At 42.0% G+C, this 23579-nt stretch overlaps 1 protein-coding gene across 6 annotated transcripts in view; it reads right to left on the bottom strand.

Annotated features, from left to right (window-relative positions):
- The window catches only part of LOC124711157 (DNA-(apurinic or apyrimidinic site) endonuclease), a 70629-nt gene that overhangs the window by 7619 nt on the left and 39431 nt on the right, over positions 1-23579 (bottom strand). For all 6 annotated transcript variants that reach the window (XM_047241068.1, XM_047241065.1, XM_047241063.1 and 3 more), the window contains exons 5-6: positions 23054-23197; positions 1481-1661 (exon numbers count right to left, since the gene is read on the bottom strand). In XM_047241068.1, the coding sequence (XP_047097024.1) occupies positions 1481-1661; positions 23054-23197 (325 nt within the window). The remainder of the gene's footprint in view (positions 1-1480; positions 1662-23053; positions 23198-23579) is intronic.

Here is a 23579-nt window from a genome sequence, read left to right as displayed (position 1 = left end):
TTTTCATCTTCGAATGTAGCAGAATTTCAATTTACTACGAAAATCCGACTGGCAAGACTGTTTAGGATGTTTGTCCATATGGCCAAGTCTACGTTCTGAATTTTTTCCTACCAGTGAGAAGAGATGGCTGCTAATAGGAACCTGATGAAATGTGAATCACATGCAGTATTCTCTTCACCATAAGAATAATCGAATATAAACATTTTGCCATGTATTCTTTCACGTTTGCTGCTATCTCATTTAAGTCCTGTCTGCCTAATAAACTACGAAACTAGAGTGAGACAACAGCAAACGCGGAAGAATATACGTATCGTTTCATGTTTATATTCGTATTATTCTTATGCCTAATGTGATACAGTCAGAAATGAAGCACGGCAACTGACTAGATTTTTAAATCTAAGATGACTAATTTCTGTGCAGAATTTGATGTACTAAAGAAGCGGCCGCAAAGATTTTCAAACGGAGAAAAATTTTCGCCGAACTCTCGTGCAGAACATGTTCTATCATATGCAGTCTATTATTTGGTTCTTGTTGATCATTATCAAAGAAAGCAGCAGTGTGAGTAACAACAAATAGCAGTCTCTTGCTATTGTTTTGCTAATGAGACGATTCCTCTCTTTTTAAGCGGCGGTAGCGCGCACAAAAGCAAGCCGTGCCGCGAGCGGCGACAGGCCGTAAACACGCACTATCAGAATGCGACAAACAATGCAAGACACAGTACAGTAATGCATTTTCAGCTTAGGATGACGTGAACACCTACAACAAAGAAAACGGCACTTATCAGATTCAAACCAGACAGAGCACGTGAAAAAGGAAGGGTACTCGTATAAATACGGACGGAGCGCCTGACGCATAGCAATGGCTACCTGGTAAAGCTTAACTGCTAAGCTTACCACTCGAACCAAACTACTGTCGCTGTATCGTCATTCATTTGATGTAAATTGTGTCTCATATTACAATGGGCCAACTTTGTTTCGATTTGGAGGTGCGGCCTAAAACTTTTCTCTCCCCTTGAATTTCGAGTCGCAAATTTCAGGTGCGGCTTAGATTCGGGAAATTTTTTTTTCCTTTATTTCGAGTCTCATTTTTTAGGTGCGGCTTAGATTCGAGTAAATACGGTACATCCAGTTTATGGGGCACAGTATAATCAGTGGCTGGAAAAATGCTAACTAACATAAAAGCCTCAATATACCCTTACTATGCATCACTAATAATTAATAATTTATTTCATAACTGTTCAATGAGAGAAGGCACCTTTTTTGTGTTGACACATTTATTCTACTAATTTACAGATTGAGATGTCACAGCTTTTAGTCACAAGAACTTATGAATCTTTCACCAAGATGTTTCCAATGGATTGGTTTCAGACAATATACTAATTATCAAGTATTCACATATCAAAGCACAACATTAAAAACGAAAAATTATAGTCACAAAATATGAAATTAAATGTGTGAACATTCAGTGGAAAGTTACTCACCAGCCAACATTCCTAGACCGAGCATTTCCCATGTATGTCCAAAAAGTATATGCTCCAGTTTTATCAGGATACAACTGTCTGAATGAATCAATGAATCCTTCCTTGAGAAGGGCAGTCATGCCATCACGCTCCTCTTGAGTAAAGCCAGCGTTCTTTGTGTTGGTCTTGGGATTGGCCAAATCTACATAAAGTAGTCAGATGTTAAGTCTGAGTTGAAGCTGTTAGGATTACAGTGGAACATATTCCATTCTAATTTATACTCTAACATCCAAAACCACTAGGAAGTACACAAAGTAAATTATGCACAAAATGCATGTACCACTTCACATGTGGCTGAAATATGAACTACGAATTAGAAACTGAACAGGGTATCCAGCGATTCTCAAATAAAAAAATTCCAGAGTTTTATCAATTGTTGCATTTTTCTAGGGTCATATTGTGCATACTCCCTACCCAATTTTCATAGATTTTATGACTAAATTTAAAAATTTTGCTGGTATGTATAGAGAGATAATCTGAGTTTTATATACTTCAGATGTCTTCAGAGTGAACTAAAAGACTGATGCTCCAGCACTTTCTCTGTCTTTTTGAACTCTTAGACCGCGCCACTGTGCACGTAGCACAGATACACAGGCACCAGAGACGTTGGTAGGTGACGAAGTGCAATGTGCAAGATCTGTTGAGAATGTGGCCCCTCATACATTGGACAGGATGGCTCTTACAGTCCCTGAAAGATGTACAAGACACTGTAGGTACACCTACATCTTAGAGCGAAATAAATTGGCTGGGGCACAACACCATTGATACTGGTCACTCTCCATTGTACGAAACTAACAAAATTTTACTGTTCACATCATATTTCTGAGAGCTGACAGTGAAACAGGCAACTGACATTCATTTGGCAACGAATTTAATCAGGGCGTATACGTGGGCAAGAAAAACAAATTCCCAGATTTCCCAGTTAAAAACACATTTTTTCCCATGTTAAGTGACAGTATACTTTCCCTCGCAGCTGTAAAACTTACCAATCCTTTAAATAATACAGGTTTTATACATCGGTGTAGATTTTCCCTGCACTTTATGAAATGAAACAGCCAAAAAACAATGTGTTTTGGTAAGATCTTTGATACGCAGCAACAAAAAATTCCACCAAATACAGCAAATTAGCTTCCAAAGCACTGAAATCGAGACTGTGATGCGCTTTTGTCAGCCATTTATAGCCCATGTCACATGATCTCACCAGCCAATGACAGCAGATATTCAGAGCATAGGACATGTGATGTCAACAGCATAGGACATGTGATGTCAACAGCCAATACTATCGTTACTGTTAAGTAACACTAACATACAAATAGGAAAAGTTTGAGGTTCAAATTAATATACATATAGTACAGCTACAAGCAAAGATAAGCTTTCACTTATAATATTGGTTCTTTTTTGCATATGCTACCCTTTCAGATATATTAAGTATAAATGCAAAATTTTAAATATTAACATAAATGGCTGGTCTTCTGGGCCTGAAAATTTTTCTGTTTAGCAAAAGTAACAAAAAGCAGATTTCAGAGTACCTGACGGCTCAACACAAAAGTTTTGTCTCAAGTACAGACAGTGTTGAGGATCAGTGGACAAAGTTCAAAACCACCGTACAATAGGCCTTAGATGAGTATGTGCCAAGCAAGATCGTAAGAGATGGAAAAGAGCCACCGTGGTACAACAACCGAGTTAGAAAACTGCTGCGGAAGCAAAGGGAACTTCACAACAAACATAAACATAGCCAATGCCTTGCAGACAAACAAAAATTACGCGAAGCGGAATGTAGTGTGAGGAGGGCTATGCGAGAGGCGTTCAATGAATTCGAAAGTAAAGTTCTATGTACTGACTTGGCACAAAATCCTAAGAAATTTTGGTCTTATGTCAAAGCGGTAGGTGGATCAAAACAAAATGTCCAGACACACTGTGACCAAAATGGTGCTGAAACAGGATGAGAGACTAAAGGCTGAAATACTAAATGTCTTTTTCCAAAGCTGTTTCACAGAGGAAGACTGCACTGTAATTCCTTCTCTAGATTGTCGCACAGATGACAAAATGGTAGATATCGAAATAGACGACAGAGGGATAGAGAAACAATTAAAATCGCTCAAAAGAGGAAAGGCCGCTGGACCTGGTGGGATACCAGTTCGATTTTATGCAAGAGTATGCGAAGGAACTTGCCCCCCTTCTTGCAGCGGTGTACCGTAGGTCTCTAGAAGAGCGTAGCGTTCCAAAGGATTGGAAAAGGGCACAGGTCATACCCATTTTCAAGAAGGGATGTCAAACAGATCTGCAAAACTGTAGACCTATATCTCTAACGTCAATCAATTGTAGAATTTTGTAACACGTATTATGTTAGAGTATATTGACTTTTCTGAAGACTAGAAATCTACTCTGTAGGAATCAGCATGCGTTTTGAAAAAGACGGTCGTGTGAAACCCAGATCGCACTATTCGTCCATGAGACTCAGAGGGCCATAGACACGGGTTCACAGGTAGATGCTGTGTTTCTTGACTTCTGCAAGGTGTTCGATACAGTTCCCCACAGTCGTTTAATGAACAAAGTAAGAACATATGGACTATCAGACCAATTGCGTGACTGGATTGAAGAGTTTCTAGAAAACAGAACGCAGCTTGTCACTCTCAATGGAGAGAAGTCTTCCGAAGTAAGAGTGATTTCAGGTGTGCCGCAGGGGAGTGTTGTAGGACCGTTGCTATTCACAATATACATAAATGACCTTGTGGATGACAACGGAAGTTCACTGAGGCTTTTTGCGGATGATGCTGTGGTGTATCGAGAGGTTGTAACAATGGAAAATTGTACTGAAATGCAGGAGGATCTGCAGCGAATTGACACATGGTGCAGGGAATGGCAATTGAATCTCAATGTAGACAAGTGTAATGTGCTGCGAATACATAGAAAGATAGTTCCCTTATCATTTAGCTACAAAATAGCAGGTCAGCAACTGGAAGCAGTTAATTCCATAAATTATCTGGCAGTACACATTAGGAGTGATTTAAAATGGAATGATCATATAAAGTTGATCGTTGGTAAAGCAGATGACAGAGTGAGATTCATTGGAAGAATCCTAAGGAAATGCAATCCGAAAACAAAGGAAGTAGGTTACAATACGCTTGTTCGCCCACTGCTTAAATACTGCTCAGCAGTGTGGGATCCGTACCATATAGGGTCGATAGAAGAGATAGAGAAGATCCAACGGAGAGCAGCGCGCTTCGTTACAGGATCATTTAGTAATCGCGAAAGCGTTATGGAGATGATAGATAAACTCCAGTGGAAGACTCTGCAGGAGAGACCCTCAGCAGCTCGGTACGGGCTTTTGTTGAAGTTTCGAGAACATACCTTCACTGAAAAGTCAAGCAGTATATTGCTCCCTCCTATGTATATCTCGCGAAGAGACCACGAGGATAAAATCAGAGAGATTAGAGCCCACACAGAAGCATACAGACAACCCTCCTTTCCACGAACAATATGAGACTGGAATAGAAGGGAGAACCGATAGAGGTACTCAAGGTACCCTCTGCCACACACCGTCAGGTGGCTTGCGGAGTATGGATGTAGATGTACTATCCAAATGAGGAATGCAAAATAAGATAGCTACCCTTAGCATAATATTAATTTCAAATCTAGATTCTGTGACTCAAAGAACACTAATATTTTGCTGAGCGGTGATTTCAATGTCAATTTTGTTTATTCATACTCTACAATACAATTATGCAGTATTTAATATCAGGTTTACATTCACACAGGATAGCAAAAACCTAGTAAAAAGGAATGCAAATTTCTTGCAATGCCAGAACTATGGACAATAACTTTTTCAAAAAGTATAAAAAATTAACAAGGTTACCTGTGAAGCCAAGAAACTGTGTAACTGGCGGTTTATATTCTACTCGAGGAGTAGATATAAGGCCTTGTGGGTAATTTTTTTTTGCAGGTTTGTAAAACTCTACTAAAACTGTCAATATATTTGAAATAAAACATTTTATTCAATACTACTGCCCAAATTTACCCACTTTGTCAGTCTCAAGTGAACATTTACGTATGTTCATATGTATATAGCATTAAGAGGTATTACATTATTTCGTAAAAGAAACAGGACATCAGAATACTCCAAGAGCATTGCGATTTCGTAAGCCACACTAAGATGCACAATTAAGCTTAAAGTGCAGATTTGTATATCTAGATTCACAATGAAGTAGGGACCTACCTGGTATTAAGTTTTTCCGTGTGGTTTATGGATGCCAATTTTTTGGACTACCAGTATTGTATTATCTCAGGTTTGATTCTTTATTATGGCATTATGCCATACATGCCAAAAGATGAAAAATTGCACTTAAAATTCAGAAAACATTGGAAACTAGCCTGTAGTGTGGAAGCAAAAACTTCGTTTCAAATAAATTGTCTGCCTCTGTGGAAAAAATTAATAAAAGCCAAATTTCTTTAGCAAACTGACAAAAATAACTTCATTGTTCCACAAGACAATGCTTGATTGTCAATAACAAATCTAAATCTTCCATAATTATGTGGATGTATTTTAATACGTTCGATAGCTCCTAGCAACAGAAATGTGACGTGGGAACTGTAAATAATGAGAAAACAGCAAAATCACAAAAACAACTTTCAACTCAGACTGCTCTGCAAAAATGCGAATCTGGCAGCTTGGGCATGCTAGAAAAATTTTCCAGCTAGCATCCAGCTACTTGCTGCTACAGCTTAAGCAACTGTGACATTACTGCTCATCGAAAGCAGTTTGCTGGTATGAAGTATAACATAACTTTTGTCCTAAGGCCTTTGACACATTTTGCTGTCGGCAGATGCTTGTGTTTGCGCTGTGTTTTGTTGTTAATGGCACATTTCGTTTGCAACTTAAGTTTCATTACGGTGTTAGTCTCTCGTTTATGTTTTATTGTTGCAGTATTAGTCTGCAGTTGGGGGTTAAGTTAAAATTCTCTGTTCGAGTATCAGTTCTTATCAGTCAAAACTACAATAATGTAATTGAAAATTAAAACGATGAAAAATTCCTGGGCTTTTCCCGGTTTTCTCCGGGATGAAAAAATTTCCAAGTTTTACCTGGATGTCCCAGGGCATAAACACCATGTTAATTAATAGAGATAGTGGCTTCACCAGGGGTTATTCATGGAATCTGGTGCTTTCCGTAATAAACTCACAAAGACGCCACAACAGTGCTGCTCCAAATACTACACTGACATCCCAGTGTGGATTGATTGCGCAGCCACAGATATAATTCTTGCACATCGTACTTCTTTGTTGCCCAACAGTGTCTCTGGCACTTGTGTATCTGTGGCCACACGTGCAGTAGCATGGTCTGCAAGTTTAAAACGATGGAGCGAGTAATGAAGAGTCTTTCAGCACACTATGAAGATGCTGAGCAATACACAACCAAGTTATTACAAGAAGCAGCTGAATTTGCGACTGCACACCCAAAATGAAATGGAGCAGTCACTGCCCAATGAAAACATGAAGATGCATGTGTAATGGATTAATGCGTCACAGAAGTGAGACAAAATTTGATGGGGCATCACTAGAAGAACCAGTTACACCCGCTTCACTCATTTCTGTAAATAATATTAGCAATCACTATGCACAACACAGATCAACACTATATTCAGAACGGCTACTTAATACTGCAGTGCATAATATTGTTATATAGTTACGGGTGGCAAAGAGTGTCAACATTCCAGAGCATACGAAGTCAGCTGACAGAGAAGCAAAATAAAAGTGTGTGACCAGAATTCAATAATAAAAATCACACTTTTTACAAAGAGAATTAAGAATAAAATTACAGTACAATTTATAAATCTCTTTCAATGCAGGCATTGCCATGAAAGAGAACGTAAGCAAGCATGATAAATGTGTTTGAATATTCAAGTTCCCTCTTATCCCACTGACCAACATACAAAATTAATCAATGCGATCATGATCCCCACCAAATTCGTTGAGAATTTATGTTACTGACCTACCCATAAAGTATACTGAAGAGTTAAAGAAACTGGTACATGTACCTAATATAGTGTAGAGGCCCTTTGAGCACGCAAAAGTGCCGCAACCTCACATAGCGTGGACTCTACTAATGTCTGAAGTAGTGCTGGAGGGAACTGACACCATGAATCCTGCAGAACTGTCCATAACATCTGTAAGAGTATGAGGGGGTGGAGACCTCTTCTGAACAGCATGTTGCAAGGCATCCCAGATATGCTCAATAATGTTCACGTCTAGGGAGTTTGGTGGCCAGCGGAAGTGTTTGAACTCAGGAGAGTGTTTCTGGAGCCACTCTGTAGCAATTCTGGAATTGTCCAATTCTGTCGGAATGCACAACGAACATGAATGGATGCAGGTGATCAGACAGGATGCTTATGCACATGTCACCTATCAGAGTCGTATCTAGACATATCAGGGGTCCCACATCACTCCAACTGCGCACACACACACACACACACACACACACACACACACACACACTACACCACTGCAGGGCCTCCTCCATCTTCAACAGTCTCCTGCTGACATGCAAGGTCCATGGATACATGAGGTTGTCTCCATACCTGTACATATCTATCTGCTCGATACAATTTGAAATGAGACTCATCCGACTGGGCAACATATGTCCAGTCATCAACAGTCCAATGTCAGTGTTGACGAGCAGGAGAGGAGCAAAGCTTTGTATCGTGCAGCCATCAAGGGCACATGAGTGGGCCTTTGGTTCCAAAAGCCCATATCGATGATGTTTCACTGAATGGTTTGCACACTAACACTTTCTGATTGCCCAGCACTGAAATCTGCTGCAATTTATGGAAGGGCTGCACTTCTGTCACAGTGAACGTTTCACTTCAGTTCTCGTTGGTCCCTTTCTCGCAAAATCTTTTTCCGGCTGCAGCGGTGTCAGAGATTTGATATTCACGTTAAGACTCACTTAAATCTTGATAACCTGCCATTGTAGCAGCAGTAACCGATCTAACAACTGCACCAGTCACTTCTTGTCTTATATAGGTGTTGCTGACCACAGTCGTATTCTGCCTGTTTACAAATCTCTATTTGAATATGCATGCCTATACAACTTTCTTTGGCATTTCAGTGTATTTGGGAACACACAACAGACACTGGCATCAGCCTCATGACCACAAAAGTGACTTAAGGTAGTGAAACATGACAAAGCTGTGCCTAGCCATCTCTTTGTAAGGTCAGTGTTAATTGCCACTTCTGGGCATAAACATGATGCCCTCCATAAAGGAATATGCTAGTGGCAACGTATCTCAACTTCTGATTCAATCAATATTCTCATTAATTCTCTATCACACACAGGAGGAAGTACAGAGGAAAGGAGCTAAGGGGCTATCTGACTGAAATTTAGTCTGAAACATCTCAACCTGTGCAGCCATACCCTTTTAAAAAAAAAAAAAAAAAAAAAAAAAAAAAAAAAGGGAAGAAGAAGAAGAAGAAGAAGCTAGTTCTCAGCATCTTGTCCCTCAGATATTCTAAGGAATTCAGATTGTGACCTTACACTTTGATTTTACTTCCTTCTACTTATTAGGAATACTACTATTCTTCAGTGAACTGATAATTTTATTTTCCAGTTCATTGCTGTTAACAACGTCTTCCAGTGGTGCAGGTTCTGCTGCTCTGTGAGCTTAGCAGCACAGGCTGTTCTGTGTGGTTGCTCAGAACTTCCATTCTCAGTTGGTGGATGAGTGGACCTTATGCCTTGCTTGTATCAATTTTTGTTTAAGTGAAGAGAAGCACCCTTGCTGCTAGAGGCGGCAGCCAATTTATTCTTGTTGTTGTGTTGGTCCTCTTCATGCCATTTCTGCCTGATGTTCGAGTTACATTTTCTCTGCTTTCACGTAAGAGGCAGAGGAAGCAGGAGTCAGTTCCACTAGCATAGAAAGTCCGTAATCAATGTTAACATATGCCTAATCCATAAAGATGTGTACTTCATAGTATTTATTTGTCACAAAGATTGTCTTAGTGAGACGAACAGCTGTGACTGGCTGACGCCTCTTCATGTGTGGCAGAAGCCACGTCTGTAGTCAGCAGCACACTTGTTTGCCTAGGGCCTAGGTAGTCTCAACACGAGCACTCAACTGGCTTGCGGAGCTGAACCTGTATCTCCCGCACACACATTCTCTTGCTGTGACTTCATCGCACTGAGTACCAGCCAAGTCAGTCAAGTCGAGTAAATCACGATTTTATATTACTGCATTTGTGTGCGTACTTTTGAGATTATGTTTTATTGGCTATCTTAAAATGGTTATATTTACACTTTGAGAACAACGTACTACACTGTGTTTGCCCATGAGGCTATTAAGAGTGAGTATGTATGTATGTAAGAGTATATTAAGCACTAAGCTGAATAAATAACTTTCTCTTTCCTCTTGATGCCTTTCAAGATCCAAATATTGTGTGGCTCACTTTGAAGTGAACTTTTGAAGTTGTTTTGACAAATTTTATGGTTAGCTGATGATGATGATGTTGGTTTGTGGGGCACTCAACATCGAGGTCATCAGTGCCCGTACCAGTTCCAAATCTTTATAGTTCAGTCTCGGCACTTACTGAATGATAATGATATGATGAGGACAACATAGATACCCAGCCCCTGGGTGAAGAAAATCCCTGACCTGGCTGGGAATCGAATCTGGGACCCCGTGATCCACAGGCAACAACACTAGTCACTAGATCACGAGCTGCGGACATTATGGTTAGCTGATGTATGGATGTGATGCATACATGTCACAACAGTGTATAGGCCTTTGTACATGCAATACACTATGTTAAAAATTGTCTGGTGTGCACTATGTCAGCTGTGATACAAACCTTTGGTCTGTATTCACATCCTGTAATGCCAGATATATATTGTAACAAACAATGTAAACTCCACGTTGAAATATAAATAATGTAAGGAGAAGACAGACTGCTACTTGCTGTAAATATGACTCATTAAGTTGCACACATGCATAATTAAAAGACATTTACAGATTAGCTTTCAGCCACAGCCTTCACCTGAAAAAGATAGAAACACACACACACACATTCATTCACACAAGCAAGCACACTTATGCACACGTAACTGTACTCTCCGGCATCTCAGACCAGAATGCAACTATCGTGTGGAATGGAAGCAGTAACCTGGAAGGGGTGGGGAGGGGAAGGGATAGCAGTGTACAGGTGGGATGAGAGAAGAGCACTGTCTGGCAGAGTGTGTGTGTGGACTACGACTGCTAACAGGCCCAATAAACTGCTATTCTTTCCCCTCTCTGCCCCCTCCAGATTGCTGAGCCCGTTCCATGTGATAGTTGCTTTCTGGTCTAAACTGTGGGAAATGACGGACATGTGTGCTTGAGGTGTGCATGCTTTTGTGAAAGTGAATGTGTGTGTGTGTGTGTGTGTGTGTGTGTGTGTGTGTGTGTGTGTGTGGATGGTGGGATGCTTTTGTAAACGTGCAACAAACTACTCTGCCTGAAAAAGTTCACATTTTTCTAACATATCTACATCTATACTCTGCAAACCGCATATGAGGGCTGTTCAAAAAGTATCAGACTTCCCTTTATAAAACCAATCTTTATTCAGATACAACTGTTTGCCACTATAGTCCACGCAGCGTATGAAGAACTCCGACACCTCACACCACCATTGCAAACTTCCAACTGCGAAGTGCAAAAGGCTTCAAACATTAAAAATAGCTCTCTGTAAAGCAGACGCAATACTGAGACACTGCCACAAACATTTACTAAATCGCATTATATTATCAGTTGAGGTTGGAGTGTGAAGCTGCTGCGCACAGCCCACTGCAACTGTCAGGGATCAACTTATGCTCACTCAACTATAGTCACCTCCCAAAGTAGTCCCCCTCAGCTTCTACACACCTCTCCCCACGCTGCTGCCTTTGCTGGAAGCATCGCTGGAAAGCCTCTCTTGATATGGTGTGCAGCTGCTATGTTGAATTCTGCATAATGTCTCCCTGTTCTGAAATATGGTCCCTTTCAGAGTATTTTTCAATTTAGGGAAAAGCCAGAAGACACTTGGTGCTAGGTTATAGGAATATGGAGGCTGACAACCCACAGCTGTATTGTGTTTGGCAAAAAAAAACTCTCAATTAATTGAAAATGATGAGAGGGTGTGTTATTGCAATGAATGTACCAACTGTCTGCTGCACACAAATCCAGCCGTTTGGGTCTCACTGCTTCACGAAGGTGGTGAAGAACCTCTTGGTACTACTACTTACTGACATCAGTACCTTCTGGGTCATATACTCGTGATGGACCATGCAAATGGAGTCGAAAAAGATGGTCAGCATGACCTTCACACTGCTGCAAACCTAGCTCTACTTTTTTTTGGGTTTCGATATGATGAACGGTTCCATTGGGGTGACTGAACTGTGTTTCTCAGCTGTACCCTTATACCCAGAACTCATCAACAGTGATCACTGTGTTAAGGAAATCTCTGAAGAAGCTTTCTTCAGCTCCGTTGTTGGCAACTATGGCATAAATTTTGCTGAGATCCTCCCAAGTCTAAACGTTCTGTTAACATGGAATGAATGGCGCCAGTACTGATTTTAACCTCATCTACAAGTTCTCTGACTGTGATTCCTTTTTTCTGCACCACCAGGGTCCTTACGTGATCAATAAAAACTTCGCCTACGGATGATGAGGGCTTACCTAAATGTGCTCCACTCTTCACTGATGAGCAGCCATGTTTGAGGCAGTCGTATCACTCATTTCCCTGTGTGGTGCCCATTGCTTCATCTCCAAACACTTGTCAAATCATGCGGATTGTTTCAACTTGACAATCGCCAAACTTAAACCAAAATCTGATGAAATATATGATGATCCACTTTTTCTGTCTTTTACCCACAACACAAAATCCAAAAACTGACACACGTCTTAACTTGTCAGCAGCTAGCAAGTGCGCACTATGTACGTCTACAAACTTAGTGCCCCCCACCACCACAGTTAGTTTAAAAAATAAGGTCTGATTGTTTTAGAACAGTGCATATTTTTTAAAGCTTTAAATTATAGATGAAAAGCCAAAAGAATTTTATGCAGTTATAAGATTAACTGTTGTTGAACGATTAATATGGAAATATTTATCACCGAAAAGACTTGCAAAGTAACAAAGTTCATCTCCAGTTGACACTACAGCATAGACATAAACTTCTAATAAAGATATCGTATGTCATTTTGTAAACTGCCACAATATCTGGATAGTAATAATAAATATTCCCGATATAACTTGCTAAAATATATATATATCGACCTGCCAGCGCTTTTGTTTGGTAAGTTTCATCATCTTTCTTTTTAGATATATTTTTCCCACGTGGAAGTTTCCCTCTATTTTATATATATATATATATATATATATATATATATATATATATATATATATATATATATATATAAAAAAACAAAGATGATGTGACTTACCAAATGAAAGTGCTGGCAGGTCGACAGACACACAAACAAACACAAACATACACACAAAATTCAAGCTTTCGCAACAAACTGTTGCCTCATCAGGAAAGAGGGAAGGAGAGGGAAAGAGGGAAGGAGAGGGAAAGAGGGAAGGAGAGGGAAAGACAAAAGGATGTGGGTTTTAAGGGAGAGGGTAAGGAGTCATTCCAATCCCGGGAGCGGAAAGACTTACCTTAGGGGGAAAAAAAGGACGGGTATACACTCGCGCACACACACACACATATCCATCCACACATATACAGACACAAGCAGACATATTTAAAGACAAAGAGTTTGGGCAGAGATGTCAGTCGAGGCAGAAGTGCAGAGGCAAAGATGTTGTTGAATAACAGGTGAGGTATGAGTGGCGGCAACTTGAAATTAGCGGAGATTGAGGCCTGGTGGATAACGGGAAGAGAGGATATATTGAAGAGCAAGTTCCCATCTCCGGAGTTCGGATAGGATGGTGTTAGTGGGAAGTATTCAGATAACCCGGACGGTGTAACACTGTGCCAAGATGTGCTGGCCGTGCACCAAGGCATGTTTAGCCACAGGGTGATCCTTATTACCAACAAACACTGTCTGCCTGTGTCCATTCATGCGAATGGACAGTTTGTTGCTGGTCATTCCCACATAGAATGCGTCACAGTGGGTTGGCAGGCCTGGGTAACCAAGAAGGCTTCCTCTAAGCGACCCATGAATAGGTTGGCGTACACCCAACCCAAAGTTTGGTACAGATTTATTGATGACATCTTCATGATCTGGACTCACAGTGAAGAAGAACTCCAGAATTTCCTCTCCAACCTCAACTCCTTTGGTTCCATCAGATTCACCTGGTCCTACTCCAAATCCCATGCCACTTTCCTTGATGTTGACCTCCACCTGTCCAATGGCCAGCTTCACACGTCCGTCCACATCAAACCCACCAACAAGCAACAGTACCTCCATTACGACAGCTGCCATCCATTCCACATCAAACGGTCCCTTCCCTACAGCCTAGGTCTTCGTGGCAAACGAATCTGCTCCAGTCCGGAATCCCTGAAGCATTACACCAACAACCTGACAACAGCTTTCGCATCCCGCAACTACCCTCCCAACCTGGTACAGAAGCAAATAACCAGAGCCACTTCCTCATCCTCTCAAACCCAGAACCTCCCACAGAAGAACCACAAAAGTGCCCCACTTGTGACAGGATACTTTCCGGGACTGGATCAGATTCTGAATGTGGCTCTCCAGCAGGGATACGACTTCCTCAAATCCTGCCCTGAAATGAGATCCATCCTTCATGAAATCCTCCCCACTCCACCAAGAGTGTCTTTCCGCCGTCCACCTAACCTTCGTAACCTCTTAGTTCATCCCTATGAAATCCCCAAACCACCTTCCCTACCCTCTGGCTTCTACCCTTGTAACCGCCCCCGGTGTAAAACCTGTCCCATGCACCCTCCTACCACCACCTACTCCAGTCCTGTAACCCGGAAGGTGTACACGATCAAAGGCAGAGCAACGTGTGAAAGCACCCACGTGATTTACCAACTGACCTGCCTACACTGTGAAGCTTTCTATGTGGGAATGACCAGCAACAAGCTGTCCATTCGCATGAATGGACACAGGCAGACAGTGTTTGTTGGTAATGAGGATCACCCTGTGGCTAAACATGCCTTGGTGCACGGCCAGCACATCTTGGCACAGTGTTACACCGTCCGGGTTATCTGGATACTTCCCACTAACACCAACCTATCCGAACTCCGGAGATGGGAACTTGCTCTTCAATATATCCTCTCTTCCCGTTATCCACCAGGCCTCAATCTCCGCTAATTTCAAGTTGCCGCCACTCATACCTCACCTGTCATTCAACAACATCTTTGCCTCTGCACTTCTGCCTCGACTGACATCTCTGCCCAAACTCCTTGTCTTTAAATATGTCTGCTTGTGTCTGTATATGTGTGGATGGATGTGTGTGTGTGTGTGTGTGTGTGTGTGTGTGTGTGTGTGTGTGTGTGTGTGTGCGCGCGCGAGTGTATACCCGTCCTTTTTTCCCCCTAAGGTAAGTCTTTCTGCTCCCGGGATTGGAATGACTCCTTACCCTCTCCCTTAAAACCCACATCCTTTAGTCTTTCCCTCTCCTTCCCTCTTTCCTGATGAGGCAACAGTTTGTTGCGAAAGCTTGAATTTTGTGTGTATGTTTGTGTGTCTGTCGACCTGTCAGCACTTTCATTTGGTAAGTCACATCATCTTTGTTTTATATATATATATATATATATATATATATATATATAATATGGAAGGAAACATTCCACGTGGGAAAAATTTGTGACAAAGTGACAAAAAATATATAAAAGAGTCAATATACAGGGTAAGTCAGGAGGAAAGGTACATGCTTTCAGGAGTGATAGTATCAGTGATTCTGAACAAAAAAATTTCATACGGATGTATGCCCTATTCCGAATGGTTTCAGAAATAGAACACATTTAATACCACTTTTGCAAGTTTTTCTTGAATAACTTGAAAATCACACCTTTCAGTGAAAACATGGCACAGTACAAAATTAAACTATATTAAATTTCCTACAAGAAAGGTCCTATTCATTTTTTTTCTCTAGAACTAATGGTTTGTGCGAAGAGAGCATGAGAATGTTGAAAAACTCACTCAACATGCATGCGCTGGAGCTTATGTAGTTTTTGTAGGCCAATTTGAGGTAGCAAGTTGAGACTAACAGTTTGATACGGGACACTTGTGGTCTATCAAGCTGTGAAACTACCTTTGGTTTTATTGCTGTCGCAGTAACAACGTGACAGTTTTTAAAAAACGCTGTTTTCAAGGAACTACAAATTAATGGCCCTGATATCCAAAAACTCTCGACGACAGGGATATGATAATGGCGCAAATATGGTTGGCATTAATAAAGAATTCAGAACGACAATATTCAATATTAATCCCTGAGCACTCTTCTCACTGTGCAGATGCCACTTTGGAATTTGCTTTCAATAGATACAGCTAACACTCCTACAACAGTTAAAACATTTTTCAGGTTCATCAATAAAGTTTATGTGATCTTATAAAAACTAAATTAAAATTGACATTAAAATCTGTGTCTGAAACATGTGGGAAAATGAAATCTGAGAAGTAAAAGTGATTTTTCAGTTTGATGATGTAATCGAAAGGGTGAATTACCAGAAAAAATAAAACTGATGACTCCTAACTCTTAACGAGTGTGAAGCAATCTTGAACGAAATGTTAATTTTGAGGGTATCATTGCAATGCACATTTGTTTGTTTTGTTTTGTTTTGAGGTGCTAATACAACTAGGGTCATGTGTGTCCAGGTCAAAACCGTAGAACACGAAGACAAAGAGAGGAGTTAAAAACTACTACATGTCAATCAAAATTGACGGAAGAGAAGAAAGGTGAAAACAGGGACATGAGAAAGGTGTATAAAATATGACATAGTGAAATGGAGGTCCAGAACTAAAAATTAATTGGTCTTTGCCATGTTGCTACGACGGATAAAAAGTAAAACAAAGTTGACAGCTCACATGTCGTTCACTAAAACAGTACGCAACCTAGTCAAAACGATCACCTTGTGGCGAGAGGACCAAGAGGGGGCCATCCAAACCACCTGGACAGGCTTAATAACCCGGAACTTGTTCCCATGAAGGGAGGACCAGTAGTGGTGCCAAAGTGACACCACCTGCTGGTGGACAGCAAAACAGAGATCAACAGAGGGAATATAAGTACTAGCGGGCTGAAGTACCAGGACTACAGCCATGGCAGCAGCATCAGCGGCCTCGTTTCCTGTCAGATCGACATGGCCAGGAACTCTCAATAACATCACAGTAGTTCCAATGAGAGTGAGAAAGTGACAGCATTCCTGATCCCGTTGCACTAAGGGATGGATGGTGCGCTGCACAAAGAGACTTTGAAGAAGCAGATGAGGCACCTGAAAAGCCTGTGTTGTCGGATGTACTGTGTGGCCTGACACAGGATGAAGAGCTCTGCTATAAATACCGAGCAATGTTCCAGAAGCCAATACCGAAAAACATTGGTGCCAATCACAAAGGCACACACGACATCACCGTCAGTCCGAGAGCCATCAGTGTAAAAAAAGGCACTATTGTGAAGTTCTGTGCAAAGGTCATAAAACTGAATGCAATAGAGCTGGGCAGAAGTAGTATCCTTAGGAAATGAATAAAAGCCAAGACGAAGAAGGGCTGCCGCACAAAGCCAAGGTGGTGAAGTGTTCACACCCACTCGGAAAGTTGCAGGTAGCACGAAGTTAAGCTGCTGTTGGAGTAAGAGCCCAAAGCAAACTCCAGGAGGTAACAGATAAGAGGGACACACCCCATACTGGCAATCAAAGAAATCGCTGAAGGAGGAGGTATAGGATGGAGGGCCACACATGGCAGACAAACGGAATGCATATCTGTTGAGGAAAAAGTCACAGAGGTAGGACAGTGGTAGTTCGGCAGCTTCTGCATACAGACTATCAACCGGGCTAGTGTAAAAGGCGTCAGTGGCCAAATGCATGGCCCAATGGTGAATAGCACTGAGACGATGTATGAGGGACAGACATGCTGATGCTTAAATGAAACACCCATAGCCTAATTTTGAACGGACAAGGGACTGGTACAAACAGAGGAGGGTGGTTCGATCTGCACCACAGGAAGTACCATTGAGAACATGTAAGATACTGAGGGACCGTATACAGCGGGCTGCTAGGTAACACATGTGGGAGGAACAAGAAAGTTTCTTATTGAGCTTGAGCCCCAAGAATTTCATGGTTTTAACGATTGGAAGAGCAACAGGCCCAAGATCTAAAGCTTGTGGAAGAAATCAATTACGCCCCCAGAAGTTCAAACAAACGATTTTGTAAGTGGAAAAACGAAAGCCATTGTTGATGTACGATGAGTAAAGACGATCGAGACATCGCTAAAGATGCAGCTTTATGAGAAAAGCCCGTGGAGAACTGCAATAGATGGCAATATCGGCAACTAAAAGGGAGTCAGAGACGCCCGGCAGGAGACAGGCCATTATAGGGTTAATGTCGATAGCAAAAAGGATTATGCTAAGGATGAAACCCTGAGGTACACCATTTTCCTGGATAAAGGTGTCCGACAAGGCACAACCCACATGTCCCTTGAAAACTTCATCTTTTAAAAATTCCTGAAGGAAGCCCCACGTGTACAGAGTACGGAGGATACCAGTCCTTCAGCAGGTATCGTAGACTTTGTCCAAATCGAAAAACGTGGCCACAATCTGGGATTTCCGCAGAAAAACATTCATGAAATGGGTGCACAAAGTGATGAGATGGTCAACTGTAGAATGCTGCACTCGAAATCCACACTGTTCAGTGGTTAGTGAATTGCGAGACTCAAGCCACCATACCAGCCGGCAATGAACCATGCATTCTATCGCCGTGCAAACACAGTTGGTGAGAAAAGTCGAGTGAGAGAAGGAAGGTGTTTGTCTTCACCGGGCTTTCGCATGGTATGACAGCGGCTTCATGTCAGCATCTGAGAAATGTACCCTCTGCTCAGATGTGGTTGTACGTATGAAGCAGCGAGTTCTTTCCCATAAGAGAAGGATGCTGCAACGTCTGAATGTGAACAGCATCTGGCCCTGGGGTGAAGGATCGGGATGAAGTGAGGGCACAAACTAGCTCCATCACAATAAAGGCGGTGTAGTAGCACTCACTATTTGGAGAAGAGATAGGTATCGTCCGAACCTCCTCCACTTGTTTCCACTGGAGGAAGGCATGGCGATAGTGGGAGGACCTTAAAATCTCTGCAAAATGGTGGTCCAAGGTGTTGGAGATAGCAGTACGGTTCACAGTGACATCGTCTACTTCTGTATGACCGGAAACTGGGGAACGGACCTTGGTCCCAGGGAGCCATCGGAGGTTGGCCCACATGACGGATGAGAGAGTGGAACTGTTAAAAGAACTAGTAAATAAAAATCAGCTAGATTGTTTGCTATCACGAAGAACGCAGCAACACTGCACATGCATCTGTTTATAATGAATGCAGTTTGCCATCATAGTATTATGGTTAAAAGCTTGGAGAGCACGTCTCCGCACACAAATTGTGTTGTGGAACACATCAGTCCACCAAGGGACCGGGACATGGCATGGTAAAGAGGAAGTGCAGGGAATGGAACATTCTGCGACGCTGAGGACAATGTTTTTATGATATTCTAGCTAGGCATCACACCCGGGGAAATGTTGCTCGTTGAAGATTGCCAAGGATGAGTAAAGCCTCCGGTCTGCCTTAGTAAGCTGCCTTTTTGATGTGCACAGAGGTGGAGCAGGAGTCAGCAAACGGATAGCACATGGGAAATTGTCACTCGAGGATGTGTCAGAGAGAATGGACCACTCGAGACGATGGGCAAGCTGGACAATGCAGAAGGATAGGTCCAAATGGGAACAGGTGCACAAGGAGTCTGAAAGCAATGTGGGTGCTCCTGTGTTAAGACAGAAAACGTTAAGATGACTGTGGAGGTCAACCAGGAGGGCACTTCTTGGACAGGTTCTGGAAGAACCCCAAAGGGGATGGTGCACATTAAAGTCACTGAGCAGTAGAAAGGGGTGAGGTAGCTGCCCAAGAAGCTGGAGGAAATCTGCCCTTGCGACATACGACGGAGGGATGTAAACGGTACAAAGGGAAAAGGTTAAGAGAGGAAAGAAAAGGCAAACTGCAACAGCTTGAAGGCGGGTAATTAGGGAGAAGGGGGGAAATATGAACGTCATCCCGTATGAGAACCATGACTCCCCCATAAGATGGAATGCCAACCTCGAGGGGAAATTCATAATGGACCGGGAAGAAATGTGAGAGCCAAAAGCGGTTGTGAGGACGCAATTTTGTTTACTGAAGGCACAGAACAAGTAGACACTGTGATTCTAAGAGCAGCCGTAAATCCTTTTTGTTGGATTGAATACCACAAATGTTCCATTGAAGAAGAGTCATGACGAGGAAAAATGAAGGGGTGTCACTTCGGCAGCTGCTGAGTGCCAGCCTTAGAATACTCGCTGCTATAGGACAGAGGCAGAAGGAGTGTCGGCATTCTTCTGCTGTCGGCCTGCAGAGTCCGGGTCGGAAAACCGGTTGGTGGTGCACACCGGCAACATGGAGGGTGGCCAGGTGAGGGTATCACATGGTGACACCGTCAAAGAGGATCATCGAGTTGGCAAAGGAGAAGACTGTTTGCCTTTGTTTGACGTCTTCAAGCCCTTCGGTTAACAGAGGAAGACTCGGGTGTTGGTTAGCTGGAGGGACATAGGAAGTCTTCACAGGAGCATTCCTTCTGTCCTTTCCAGCCTGCCGGTTGTGTAGCTGGTGACTTCGCCCCATGAGGCGAGTATTTGGTGACGTGCTGCACAGCTGGGGGAGGAGGCGGGGACGCAATGACAACCGTGATGCTATATTTGAGGTTGCATGTCTGCGTGGCGATGTTATTTGTGTGGCAAGATGTAGCAAGAAGAGTACTGTAGGTGCCAGATGGTAGAATGCATGGTTTCTGTGTAGGCAACAACTTGCGAGTAACCGGGCATGGCACTTTTCCTTCACCCACATCTATTGGACAGCCTGCTCGTCGAGATAACGGGACAATCCTGTGAGGAGGCAGCACGATCACCACCACAGTTGATGCAGCGGGGAGGAGTCGGACAGCCGCCCTCATGAGCACACTATCACAGGTTACGCATTTGGCTGTCTGTCGACAGGACTCACTCGAGTATAGTTGTGACAATTACATTGGTAGCAGCACATTGGGTTCTGAATACACAGTGTGGTTGTAACAATAACACTGGTAGCAGCAAATCAGATTGGAATATACGGTCTGACTGTGGTAACTTCATAACCTGCTTTGATCTTTGCCAGAAGAACTACTCTATCAAAGGTGAGAAAGGTTGTGCGTATGGGCACTAAGGAACCATCTACATTTTTCATCACCCGATGACTGGCAATGACATCCTGATCAGAGAGGTACATTTTGATTTCTACCTCGGTCAGACCATCGAGAAGCCTAGTGTAAATAACACCATGGGAAGAATTCAGCATTTGATGGGCCTCGACATGAACAGTATAGCCATGGACAAGCGAAGCTGCAAGCAGTAGTTGTGCTTGAGAATCAGAAGTAATCTCCAAAAGCAAATTGCCATTGCATAAATGAGAGCAGGATTTCACACGGCCAGCAATTGCATCAACACCTTTCTAAATAATAAATGGATTTATCTTACAGAAGGACTGAATGTCTTCAGTACGTGAAACCACGAGAAACTTTGGCACAGCTCAAAGGGTCTTTGAATCGTTAGTCTCATTCCGTTTACATTTTGTAGCTGTTGACTATGAAGAAGATTGGTTCATTGCGAGAAAATGCCCCATGCCCGCCAGCATCTCTGATGGCGATCTCCTTCCATCCGTGGGGGCAGGGGGGGGGGGGGCTTCAGGGGGGTGGTGCACCCGCCTTAGGTGATTGTTCACACCTCCTGAACACATGACAGAAGGACCAATTGGCAATTTGTGAAGGTAGCAGCTCAGGCAGTCACCTCTCCCTGGGCCTGGCCTGTACCAGGGGAACGTGCAAACCCTAGATGTCGACCCGGGGCTGAGAATTACGTGTTCCCAACTCACCTGTTATGCATCAATCACTTGGGGCAGCCTTCAGGAGTGCACAAGAAGGAATCAGAAAAGGAGGAATCTCAAACACTGGAGCAGAGGAAGGGCAGGGGAAGGTGAACAAAGAAAGAAAGAAGGAACAGTGGAAAGTATTTTGATATTGACTACTGAAAATGCAGAATACGTTTTCAAAATCGGCCCCGACATATTTCCCAAGGGAGGGCAGAAAAAACAGCAAGAGGATAGATATGCAGCACGGAAAGGAAAAGATGCTGCAAAGGCTGGGGGCCTGTGGTAGCTAAGCATGAACAAGCCAGAGAGTGGCGAGCCCCCTTAGGGTGGGCAGTGCACGTGTGATAAGAGAGTTTACTACATGCGAACAATGTTAAGTGAACTATTACTATTGATATTTTCCATTCATTTTGTGACTGGATTCAAGAATTCCATAACACAAGATTTGAAACAAACGTTGCAGAAGTTCAACTGTTTGCAGGAAAAAGTAGGTGTGAAATTGAGTCTTAGTTGTAAAAAACAAAAAAACAAACAAACAAAGTACAATACTTCGAGAAGGCAAAAATAGCGACATATGGCCTTTCGAACTTCACGAGGATCTCAAACTTTTAAAATCCCATCCGCTGGCCTCTGAGATGCAAAAGAACTTATTCAGTGCATTTTGGAAACTAATTTGGAAGAAGCATATCCAAATGTTTGCATTACAATCAGAATCATGCTCACAGTTCCGGACAGGGCATCATCACCCGAGAGAAGCTTCTCAAATTTGAAACTGATTAAGACAGACTTGATAAGCACGATGAAAACAACTCTGGAAAATGTGTGAGCAAAAATAAGAAACAGCTTAAAACATCACTAAAAACATAAATTGACTACGCAAGTTACTTACTTCCTCAAGAAAAGGACCTTACTCCAAAATTTTGGACTTATTTTTTTCAAAGAGATCGCAAAATATGCAACTACAGTAACTGGAAAATAGCCATTTCATTTTGTCCTTTAAACACTGGAAGCCCATCCTGTTACATTCCATGTACTCACTCATGAAATGTTTCCCTTAGATCCAGAAAACTTCAAGATTTTGGAGTAAGCTCCTTTCAAAAATGACGGATTAATAAAGAGATATACTTTCCACTTATAGTTATACTCTTTTGAGACTATATTTCAGCCTTTCAACGTTTTATTGCTTGTTCTGTAGTAGCTTCATTCACAATGTCAGGATTTACTTTTAGAATAGAAGAGGACTTACACACACTTCACACTTTTTCACAGTCAACACTCTCCTCTGCAATCTCGCATTCCCCACTCATTTATCTAACAGTGAGTGCTTGAATTTTTCTTTAGTGCCTTTTTTACCGTATACCTTTCAAACATATGAAATGTCAATGAGAACTTTGAAGTATATGCACATTCAATTTTAAGATTAGCTGGAATGCTGCATACATACCAATTGCTTCGTGAGATACATTCATGTCACCACATAAAATAACTGGTTTCTTAGCATCAAGCTCTTTCAAGTATGCACGAAGATCTGGATCCCATTTCATACGTTTTGGCAAAGTCACAAGACCACGACCAGCATTGGGCACATCTGAAAAATTAACAAAGGAATTCATCCTTATACTTTCACAATGAAATTCAGAGTACAGTAGCACTCAAAAGCTAGGAATGCGACCACTGTAGGAAAACTAACTAATTTTATGAATGACTATATGTTGTACACATTGCAGACCAGTTCCTATTATGAAACAATTTCAGCATATGATATACCAAATAATGTGATGGAAAGAGTAGAGAGAAACGAGGAGGACAGAAGAGAGCATAAAGGGGTGAAAAATAGATATAACTTTTATTCAAAATTACAAACCCATTCCAAAACAAGCGAATGCGAGCACTTAATAAAGTAACAATGTAATGCTTTGGAAAATATAAATAAGAAAAGTGTGATACTAGCATTATTTGTACCAGTAACT

This window comes from Schistocerca piceifrons, chromosome 8 (assembly GCF_021461385.2).
Source record: "Schistocerca piceifrons isolate TAMUIC-IGC-003096 chromosome 8, iqSchPice1.1, whole genome shotgun sequence".
Lineage (NCBI taxonomy): Eukaryota > Metazoa > Arthropoda > Insecta > Orthoptera > Acrididae > Schistocerca > Schistocerca piceifrons.
This window is presented reverse-complemented; position numbering and strand designations above follow the sequence as displayed.